Genomic DNA, 11143 nt, shown 5'->3' on the forward strand with positions numbered 1-11143 from the left:
AAGCCATAGACTCAGTGAGAGAGACCTTCTTTCGGATCCGAATATGGAGCCGGATGAAAGACCCCACTATTTCCGGCCATACCGCCCCACTCATCCGACGTTGTCCCGAAGGACTGACTCACAGTGGCTTGCAGCTGGCCCCATCTGCAGGGCGCGAGAAGTAGATCGGAGCTTCCTTCTCGAAGCGCGTGCTTCTCTTTCAGATGCGCTCGCCTGCTTCCTCCGGGGCGACTTCAACCTCACGTCTCGACAGCATCGCATTATTGCTAGCCGTGCTTCCCGCATCCCCAACGATGCTGAAATGGCAAAATGTCGACATTCAATGGACTCGTCACCGAGTTCCCCGACATACGAAGTACGTCCTTAATCCTACGAAGCACGCACTGGCGATTCACCCGCCTCGCAGCATTCACACGATATCGGCCTCGCTTCTTTTGTAACACAGCACTAAACTTTGCCAGTTGACTTGTTTCGGAAACATGCAGATCGTCGCCCGCCTCTTGCGTGCTTCCTGAGCCATATCCACAGCGACCACTTGGCTGGGCTCGACACCCTTCGGTCTCCTTTCGTATACTGCTCCGCAGCCACCCGGGAGATGCTCCTCCGTCTCGAGCGCTATCCCTGTCGTATCAATTACGCCAAAGGCATCCTCGAGGCACGTGTGCAGACTTACAAGCATCTGAAGAATCTGCTGAAGCCGTTGCCCCTGGAAACCCCAACCACTTTAGAGCTGGCGCCCGGCAGTCACATCCAGGTCACTCTGTTCGATGCCAACCATTGCCCCGGTGCTGTCATGTTCCTCATAGAGGACTCATATCACGCCATACTCTACACGGGCGACATCCGGAGCGAGCCTTGGTTCGTTAATGCGATTGCCAGAAGCCCGGCCGTCATCGAGTACACCTCTGGCATGAAGACGCTCGATAAGATCTACATCGACACCTCCTTCATCAAGGATGTGCCATTCCAGACCAAGGCTGAGGGCATCGCAGAGTTGCTCCGCAAAGTAGCACTGTATCCAGACGACACCATCTTCCACATCCAAGCATGGACGTTTGGATACGAACAGGTCTGGGTAGCGATAGCCAAGGCTCTCAAGTCCCGAATCCACGTCGACGACTACAAGATGCGCATGTTCTCGCCGCTCACCGGCAGGACATCCCACGACCGCTTTAGCTCGTCCATCCATCTGTGTCCAGAAGCTCCTGCTCTAGCCGGCTACGTGTGTGGAAATACGCCCCATCCCGGATGCCTCACCCGAGATGAAAACGCTCGACTTCACAGCTGCGAGAGGGGAAACTTCTGCACCGTTGTCAAAAGTTCCAAAGTGGTGTCTATTCAGCCTGTTGTTGCACACCTTCGAGGTGGTATCGATATTGCCGAAGTCGGCGTTGGCGGCGGCGGGGATGACCTTGAACGTGACGCCGAGCTCGACCCTCTGTCAACAGAAGACATTGAGGCAGTGTCGAAGCTCATTGACGTTGCGGATATATCCGCTGACGCAAAGCTTCGTCTCTTGGAGTTTCTCGAGACCGGCGCCAAAGCTGGGCGGAGCCTTTCCCTTGACCTTGACATTACGTCCTTTGGAGAGAAGAATGAAGCGGCCATCACAGATGCATTTCAAGCAGTTGGTCGGAGGAAATACCTCGAACACCAAACCACACAAACTCTTGAACAAACGACGGACGGTCCAAGTGGAGATTTGCCGAGAATCATCACATTCCCTTACTCTCGACACTCGTCCTACCGCGAGCTATGCGACCTGGTTCAGATATTTCGTCCAAAAGATGTATGGCCTTGCACAGTAAACCCTGCCGACTGGCTCAGGAACAACACTAGCATACGGTCCCTCTTTGGCGATTTCTGCTCCGGCAATGTCTTTGATCACGACATAGAGATGGGAAAACTCGCCGAGAGTTTGAGGATCCTCCAGCAACCGCTGTCCGAAAGCCTTGAAGGCAGTCAATTGCCAGCGAGTGAGGCTCACATCCCGACGTTACATTCCTCGCACAGTCACCAAACCAATACATCCGAATCTTCCATCGTTGAGGTCGGAGAGACGTTTCCTCAAGGGTTCGATGGCAACCCCGAGTCCATCGAGACACGGACCCGCACATGGGAGCAACACAGCTTCTCCTATCAGAGTGAGGAACCCCAGGACGTCCAAGAGTCTCCGATTTCGCACATTTCACCAGCATCACTCAAATCGTCTGTCGATATGTCTCAAATTCGGGCAGATGCATATTTCGCCATGGAGCAAAATCTCCTCGGCGGGGAATGGACTCCAATTGGGCTCCTCTCCACGATTGATCACCATACTTTCCCTGAAAAGGATCTTGGACTCGCTTGAGCTTTACCAGTGTCTCAAGTTATATACACATCAGAATATCACCATTGGCAGGGATTTTGTCTGCATCTGGTCTTTGCAACTATGATTATCATTGACGATCGGGTTTTGCTCGTTGATGAGCTACGCGAACCAAGGAAATAGGATCTCAGCACCGCTGTAATAATACCTCTCTCATGACACTGTCTGGGCCATGCATGACTGCACACACTCCCCACACGTTCTGTTTGCCGCGTTTACTTATTGTGGACGCAAAGCCCCAGCCTCCGAAACACCCCATCGACCATCGATGTACTGTCGCAAACTCTTTCCCCAGAAAGCAAGGGGCACAGCAATACCTCCCACGACGAGGAGAATGGCGCCCAATTCGAAGTTGGCACCCAGATATCCCTGTGACCTGAGCCACGGGGTAACAGCGGAGCTGGTTGCAAAGCTCAACATGTACCCCGCTCCGCCGACGATGATCATGGCTGGCGCCGCCCACCGAGGGAACGCTTCCGTGACCCAGAGCGTCGAGGCGATGCCGTACGCAACCCCGCTGAATGAACTGAGGAGATAGGAGACGAAGATCCAGATGAAGCTCCATTTGTAGTGCACGGTGAGGCCGTACAGAAAGACGCTGCCCGCACCAGCCAGGACGGCGGGGAGAAAGGCAACGAGGTAGTGTTCCGCATCTCGGATTCCACCGTTGCGGAGTGTCATGCGGCGGGCAACCCGCGATGTCAGGATTGTTGACGCGGGCCAGGCCAGGAAGGAACCAATCGCCGAGACAGGGTTGACCATGGAGATGACACGCTCGGGAAGGTTGTACGGCGGCTGGGACATGACCACCGCATACGTTTCGCCAATGAAAATCATTGCGCCAAAGTTGAGAGCGTTAAGGATTGCGACCCAGAAAACGAGGGGGTTGCACGCGCAGAGCAACGTCTGCATATAGCACGTCCACATCTCCCTGAACCCTGCACCGCTCCTGCGCACTCCCCATCGTCGTACCATGCCTTGCCAGACCGTCTCGGGAACGGCTTCGGCCTGGATTGCCTCACTCACTTTTCCGCCCGGCAGCTCTTCCCAGTCGTCGTAAATCTTGACCTTTTCCGCACCACCTTGAACGAGGATGTGTCCGTCATAGGCAACGGCCGGTCGGACAAAGTATGTCTCGGGCAGGAAGAAGAAGACGCAAATGAACACGGCAAGGCAGGGGAAAAGCCAGGCGGAGTAGAAGCTTCTCCATCCGGAGGTGGCGAGCGCTGGAACGATGGGCAATGACGCGAGGCCAACGCCGCACCCGAGACTCCAGAACATGCCCAGAACATTTGGGCGTTCGTCAATGAAGGTCAGGTCAATGACAATCAGAATCGACTATAGTACGCAAGTGAGTCAAGTGTGGCTGGCATAAAGCGGAAACGTTAGAGAACGGTACATACCGCACTCAGGCTTAATCCGGCGGAAAACCCTTGCAAACTCAAAGCCCCGAGGAGCTGGTAGTAACCCGAGGCATTCGCAGCTAAAGCCGTGGCGAGTATCAGACAGCACGAAGCCAGCAAGAAGACTGGCCGCCTCCCGATGGCTACCGACAGGGGTATCCAGAGGAATGCCCCGAGACCGAGGGATAGTGTGCTCGGTGTTGAAACAAGAATATTCAACGGATATTCATCGGCTTGCTGAAACTAGTGTCAGCAGCTGTTTCGATGGTCTCTGAAAGGTATCGCCTTTTGGCAGAAGAGAAGGAATTACCTGTCCATTGAATTCGATAGCGAGAGATTTGTACATCAGACTGGCAGCTTGCGTCTCCAGCATGGCAACAAGAGAGTATAGCATGAGTACGCCCATGGCGAGAAGTCGCTTCGGCAAGCTCCAGTTCAAAGGGTCGTTGGGCGATTTACTCGCCATGGGTAGCTTGAGTGTCTTTCCATCAGAGGTGATGAGGTAGATGCTGCCAGAGAGGTCGGCCGAAGCCGGCCGGACCCCTGATCGGCTACTGACGCGGCTCATTGTGTCTGTGAGAGGCAAAACGATCAACAAAAAGAAAGAGGGAGAAAGAGTGAGCGAGTGAGCGAGAGAGAAAAAGAGAAAGAGAGAGAGAGAGAGAGACACTCGTAGTGAGCAGACGCGATTATTGCAAAATAGACCAAAGTGTCAATGTAAACATAAAGACGGCCGGTGTGCTGCCAGAACAACCCGATGAATGACAAAAGCAAACAAAATGTTATGGGACTGGGAGACCAGGTCCCTTAATATGAAGGTATGGAGGTCTCGAGAGTTCTGTTGACAGGTGGTGCGTGGAGAATAGACACGTTGGGCCCGGGTAGATAGAGTAGGGCAGAAGATGGGAAGAAAAAAAAGTGTATTTGTGCGGCATGTTCGGTCGTCGACAGTGACAATCTTTCGACGATTTGGGAAGGCATCACAAAAAGTTTATTCGAGTTAATTGCAGAGTTCAACGGGCCAAGATCAGCAAACCTCTATGTAGATTGGAGTGTAGAGTAGGGCTAATTTTGTTTCTCAACTACGTGCTAACCGGCGTCTGAAACCCGGCGTCGTGGCCCCTGGACTCTCTAGGCTTGCTTATCAAGTTGCAGAGTATGTAACTCTACGCAGGTCTCCCTGGCGGGCGCCACGGCGTATCAACAACGGCGGAAGATGGTGGAGAGAGAAGGAAGGACGTCTAACGTTGGATTGCCGTTCCCAGCCGCGGGAGTCGGCGGTGTTCAAGCGAGTTTGGCTGCCTTCATCGCAAACACTTTTGAGGATATGCAGGGGATGCGAATGCTACGGGTATGTCTGGTTGAAAGAACAGATGAAAAAAAGCGAGTTGCGTGTGTGAGTAGGCTGTAGCAAACTGCGTCCGACTGATTACAATAAGGTTCATGCCTAAAGTTTAAATCGTCAATCTTGGCATAAATGGGAGAGGGAGAGAGAGGCGGTCCGTTGTCCGTGCTACGTTGTTTTGCCTGGCAGAAAGTCTGTCCACAATGGAGATGACGAGCCCGTCGGCACCATCCTTGCCAGAGCCCAGAGCCCAAGTCGGCGGCGTTTGCAGCAGTAAGAGTTTCGGCCGAGCCGCCGCTTCAACAGTCTGCTGTACAATCTGCAGTCTGCAGAAGAAAGAAGATTCTCTGACAGAAGCATGCCGAAGAATGAGTTCCAGTGACAGAAATCGGACGGACCATGTGCAGTAGAAGGCTCCATGCACACACTTCCATACACCCACCATTGCACCCTCTCGCGACACCTTATCCAAACTGATCGGCGATGAGACCAGTCCGAGAACCAGCGTCTCATGCTGCTCGCTCGTTTGAATCCTTGACTAATGTTTTATTTCAAGTACGTTACCCCGGAAGCTGAGGTCGTGAGAACACGCGGCGAGTGGTTGGGCAGAAGTTGCAGTGTCGTATTCTACTAACCCGCGGCTCCGCGCAGCCGAGAGAGCCTTGAGGATCATCGGGTTTCAGGACATTTCGTTCGTCGTCGTCGCCCGTGGTCCGTCGTATTGCCGGATCCTCTTTCCATGTCAAGACGTGCAGAGTGCGGGCAATGTGCCACTGAACGGCGGCGTGTGCCGTGTGCGGACTTTCTTCTCGGGACCATCTGACCCAAGGGCTCGTATGCCACCATCCAGTCCAGTCGGATTGGTGGATCGGGCAGGTCTCTCGGCTACTGGATGACCAAGCAGGCAGTAGCCGTTACAATGGACGGAGATTTGCACCAAAAGTCCAGTCCACGCGAGATGGCAAACGGGAGACCCTTGCCCGCCATGTTGGCGGCTGGGAAGAAGGACTGCTTATACCCCCGCAAGGACTGGCTGGGGGTCTCGGGGAATCGGGGTAGACGGAGCTTCTGCGTTTTGCCCGCCATTTGGGGGCCAGCAGGCCAGCGTGGTGCTTAGCCCACGGAGTCTTTTCGCGGGATGCATTCAGGTTGCCAGTAATAATAGCCGCCACCACCACCACCACCCTGCTTGGTTACTGACTGGGCTGGTTGAGGTTGATCCAGTTCCGATGGACCGTCTGCAGCGAACAGGTGGTGTGTGTTGACGCGCACGAAACACTGGCAATGAAACCTGGCGCCAAAGGTAAATCTCGATGGAGGTCGGTTCTCCCACCCCACGACCGTCCCAGTCTGGGCCGCCCGCCTGGTGTCAAATAAACACGCTATTGGAGGCTGATATGGCCATCGGTCGCGGGCGTTCGTCTCGCTTTCGCTGCTGCTACGCTATGATACCTACTTAATAGTAGTAAGTGTCCATCTCATCTGTCCCGATGGCATACCCCCTTCAAACAAGTCCAAAATCCAGATGGTTAGCTCTCGGGCGTCGTTGCCCCGTAGTCTGGAGTCACTCGTCATCTTCAGCTAGTCAGCGGCTCGGCCCAACAACCTGCAGCAACGTTGCGAGTGTTCATGAGTAACGGAATAAGTAGGCAGTGCTCGGCAATCTGTTGTTTCGGTCCTCGCCAGGCTCTTCGGGTCCACGTCTCAGAAGTACGTGAAAGCTGCTAGTCAGGTTCGCATCTGGAAAATCGCACGACTTGGAGATCAGTGCTTGGCCATGATCAATGCAAAGACGTTGGGAAAAGAGCAAAAAGAAAAAAAAAAAAACTTTGCTGCGAGTGTTTTACAATTGCTGTCCATCATCACATGTTCTCAACTTTGCGACATGCTTGTTCCTTTTGGCATAAAGTCGCATGTAGCGCGCGACTCAGGCTGGGGGAACTCCCAACACCTTTTCCTGCTGCGGCGCATCTTGCGCCGAAGGGCAGGGTCTGGCTGGCTGACTGTGTTCTGGCCCTGGTAACCAACCTTACTAGATAGACAGAGTAGATAGACAGAGACAAGGAGAGGATTTGAGAATTTGAGAAATGGTCAAAGAAATGTTTCCAGGGAGAATAAGGCAAAGCCGACTGGTCACAACGGCTCCTCGCCCGGGCTTTCCCACAAACATGGGGGCGGGCGGCTTTTACGGGACCTCCCACTGTCTGTATCCGTCGTACAGCAGGCTTGTACGATTCCGTCCATGGCACGCATGCCTGAGACTGGGGAGTTGATTGGACAGAGCAGCAGGCCGTGACAAGGATGCGGGCGAAGGAAGAAGCGGCCTCTCTGACCGGGGAGACTCCTCTGGACTTTTGGAGGAGGCCGCTCCAGGCTCTGACCAACCCACGCGCGGAGTGAGATTCCGCACATTAGCCGTGACGCGGGTTCGCGGCCCGGCGGGCAGCGCAGACGGAGGTTGTGGAGGTCGTGATGGGGCCACGAGCGCTTAGTCTGCCCGTATGGCCCGCGGCGGCGCCCCCTCCCGTTCTACTTTCTTTTCATCCGGAAGGGTTGAATCTTGGTGTAAGTGAGCCTGTGAGGACATGACTGGAGCAATCTATCTCGTCGCAGATGCCCCCCCTTCCCCCCCTCCATATCCCAAGCCCAGAACGGCCGGACCAGCTTGTCGGCCCTGTATCCTGTGTTCCTGTGGCCACGCTAACGCTGGGGATGGGATTTGTGGACACATTCTGCGTCGTGTTGTGGGCCGTGGTCTCGATGATAAAGTCTTCGTGATGCCCCAAGAAAACACACATTGTGCGAGCTTCTTTGATTTGGAAAGGCTTTTTCAGGGGATTCTGTCAATTTCAGCCACATCGACACATTGTTGCATAGTCTTCTTCTTCCCCGATTTCTCGCGAGGCATTTGTTAGACAGCCAACTCTGCCGCTTCTTACCACTTCGGCCGTCTTCATCCGCCGCTATTCGCAACCCCCTTTGGGACGGTCACGAGGTGCCATTCTTTTCTCGATTCGGAACTGCTGTCAATAAAAACCTCCGAGCGACACTAGAACAGACCTGCTCTGTTCCTGCGCCGCCGCCCGCTGTCTGTCCGGGTCTCTGGTACACTACTTCGGCTGGACTGCCCGTTTCCACCACTTTGGGAATAACAGCCGTTGAAGGTCTACGACACTGTGGTGTGGTGTACGCCGTCACGAGACATCTCGGGATATATAAACCGGAGACTATTGAGAAACAGGTTTACGCATTGCGTTCGTTCTGTCATTTTTGGAGCCTCGGGGCGACGATTGGATCGACTTTTAGCCTCACTCCCACAGCGGCCGGCCGGGATTCGATATTCGATTTCACTTCCGTGAATCTCAACAACAAATGCACCAGTCACTTGAGCACTTGACCTGTCATTCTTCTCCTCAGGCCGAAAACAAGACCGGGCCATAAGCGCAGCACAGTGGTCATCTATCGGAAAACGCACCTGCGCACCTGTTGGCTGACGGTGGAAGAGCCGCTCACTTGTCCCACGAGGCATTTTGCTGGAAGGACTTGTACAGTTGCAAACCGTTGGTATCAGTACATAAGCCGTCTTTTGGCTGCAGGAATCGCGCATAGGCCCGTATCAGTGTGAGTGTGTACATCCATACACACTGCCCACGCCGCGCTCTCGAGTTACTGGGCGAGTCAACGCGGGTTCTTCCCCACCCACCCCCTCCCCCCTTTGATCTCTGGGCGACGGCAGCTCGGATGATCTTGGCCCGCTGGGCCGCTGGCCCCACCGAGGCTCCCCCCGCAAATGAGGAGGGGGGGAAAGGAGGAGGAAATGGAGATGGAGATGGAGATGGGGGAGGAGAAGGAGGTGGAGGAGGAGAAGTTGGGGGAGTTGGAGACGCCGGGAACACAGCAGCGATCCTGACCGAGACAACCAGTAGCAACACAAGCTCAGGAAGCACCACACCAGCTCCCGCTGCACCCTCCTCCTCTTCTTCCTCCGTCAAGTCCCCCAAATCGCGGCTTGGCAAGAAGACTCGCAGGGGGCTCGGTTCAGGTACACGTACGGGGTCAAACAGCAGCAGCGGAAGCGTTGGGAGCATTGGGGGAGGAATAATAGGAGGGATATCAGGAGGACAACCAGCAGGAGGAGGCCGCAGGACTTCTTCCAGAATTATTAAGACGACCCCGCCGTCGTCTACCGCCGTGTCCCGGGCCACCTCCGTCTCCCCTACCTCTGCCCTCCTCACATCGCCCCCTTCGTCTGCAGCCATCACAGCTGTCACCTCCGCCGCGACGACGCGCTCGTCCACTGCCGCTGCTGCAGCCGCTGCAAGCCGCAAGGTCTTCCCCAAAAGTATGGAGCCCCCGGTCGTCTCCTTTTACGGGGCCGAGCCCATCCCGCTGCCGTCGCGCTTCGCCGGCGTCAAGAAGCGGCTCATCACCGGTCACGAGACCGCCGTCGAGGCTTCTTGGTACCGTCTCATCAACGCTCTGAGGACCGAGATTGCCGACATCCAGACCCGCGGCTCCGAGCTGATCCCGTCCATCAACTTCACCGACATCAATGACCCCGTCCGCGTCGAGGCCTTTGCGCACAGGCTGCGCCGGTACGGCGTGGCCGTCATCCGCGGCGTCGTCCCGCCCAGCGATGCCCAGAAATGGGTGCACGAAACTCACGACTATCTCGACAAGAACCGCGAGTTCAAACCTCCCGCGCTACACGACCCGACGTGTATCGATCTCTTCTGGACGCCCGTTCAAGTACGGGCCCGGGCGCATCCCAACATGTTGCGCGCGCAAAAGTTTGCCATGTCCTTTTGGGAATCGACGGACGACGTGCACATCACCCGCGCACCCGTGAGCTACGCCGATCGTCTGCGCATTCACAACGACAAGCTCGGCGCCGTCGGCCAGCCGACCGGAAACTCGGCCGCAGACTCTCTCAGCACCACCGCCTCGTCGACTGTCATTGCCCAAATCGACAGCGGCAGCCTGGAACGATGGGAACCGGACGGCTACGGCCGCGGCGGCACCTACGAGGCCGTCTTCCGCGGCGACTGGGAGTCCTACGACCCCTGGGACCCGGCCGGCCGCGTCGGTGCCACGACGGATCTGTACAACGGCGCGGGTGCCTGCAGCGTGTTCCGCATGTTCCAGGGCATCCTGGCGCTCACCGAGGTCGAGCAGGGCATGGTGCGCGTGTTGCCGTCGCCCAAGCTCGTGGCCGCCTACTTCCTCCTGCGGCCGTTCTTCTCGCCGAAGCGTGGACCGCCAGAGCAGCCGGACGGTGGCAAGGCCGACCAGTGGGCTGCGTATCTCGATGCGTCCAACTGGACCCTCGATACGGAGCCCAGCACCATCATCCACGGGGCCGTTCCGGGCCATGCGCAGCGTCTCACGGAACGCTGGCACCCGCATCTGCATCTGCGCAGGAGCCTGGTCTCCCTGCCCAGCTTGCAGGCCGGTGACTACGTTATATGGCATTGCGATCAGGCCTACTCCATCATCACAGGCGGCACCAGGCTAGGCGTCCCGCCGTCGTTGCAAAACGAGTCCAACGAGCTCTCCCTCCTCACCTACACTCCCGTGTGCCCCCTGACGCAAACGAATGCGCTTTTCCTGGCTCGCCAGAGGAAGGCCTTTCAGACCGGCCAGCCGGGACCGGACTTTGACACTCTGGGTGGACTGGGCAGCGAAGCCTCACATCAAGATCGTCCCGGTGCCAAGGAGGTCGAGGAGTACGGCGGAGTCGACGGCCTCCGCGCAATGGGATTGGCGCCCTACGACGTCGAACCAGCCGGCGTCATCTCGACGAACCCCGCCGCGGATGCCATGGATATTGACGACGAGGAGGGAATACGAAACAAGACAAAGACGGAAGCGGAGACGGAACTCCTGCGGCTGGCCAACATCATCCTCTTCCCGAGTCGCTATGATTTCTACATTCCTACCAGCGGCACCCGGAGCAGCGGCGATCGCACCCCCCGGGCGACGGCGGGACCACCCAAGACGGTGGCCAATAATGGCAGCAAGAGCTGA

The 11143-nt window shown here is 56.3% G+C and overlaps 4 protein-coding genes across 4 annotated transcripts; 2 read left to right on the forward strand and 2 right to left on the reverse strand.

Annotated features, from left to right (window-relative positions):
• Positions 1-309: 309 nt before the first annotated feature.
• CORC01_06419 (artemis protein) lies at positions 310-2350 on the forward strand (the record flags this gene model as incomplete). Its single annotated transcript, XM_022618060.1, has 2 exons — positions 310-355; positions 462-2350. 2 exons carry the CDS (start codon positions 310-312, stop codon positions 2348-2350), a joined length of 1935 nt encoding a protein of 644 aa, XP_022475372.1.
• Positions 2351-2587: 237 nt separating this feature from the next.
• CORC01_06420 (major facilitator superfamily transporter) lies at positions 2588-4339 on the reverse strand (the record flags this gene model as incomplete). Its single annotated transcript, XM_022618061.1, has 3 exons — positions 2588-3706; positions 3772-4008; positions 4082-4339. 3 exons carry the CDS (start codon positions 4337-4339, stop codon positions 2588-2590), a joined length of 1614 nt encoding a protein of 537 aa, XP_022475373.1.
• An 886-nt stretch (positions 4340-5225) lies between these two features.
• On the reverse strand, positions 5226-6202 carry CORC01_06421 (uncharacterized protein; the record flags this gene model as incomplete). The annotated part of the gene is made up of 4 exons (XM_022618062.1): positions 5226-5442; positions 5545-5654; positions 5752-5889; positions 6014-6202. The coding sequence occupies 4 exons, from the start codon at positions 6200-6202 to the stop codon at positions 5226-5228; spliced, it is 654 nt and encodes a 217-aa protein (XP_022475374.1).
• Positions 6203-8857: 2655 nt separating this feature from the next.
• CORC01_06422 (uncharacterized protein) lies at positions 8858-11143 on the forward strand (the record flags this gene model as incomplete). Its single annotated transcript, XM_022618063.1, has 1 exon — positions 8858-11143. The coding sequence occupies one exon, from the start codon at positions 8858-8860 to the stop codon at positions 11141-11143; it is 2286 nt and encodes a 761-aa protein (XP_022475375.1).

The sequence above is a fragment of the Colletotrichum orchidophilum genome, assembly GCF_001831195.1.
Source record: "Colletotrichum orchidophilum strain IMI 309357 chromosome Unknown Scaffold_48.1, whole genome shotgun sequence".
NCBI lineage: Eukaryota > Fungi > Ascomycota > Sordariomycetes > Glomerellales > Glomerellaceae > Colletotrichum > Colletotrichum orchidophilum.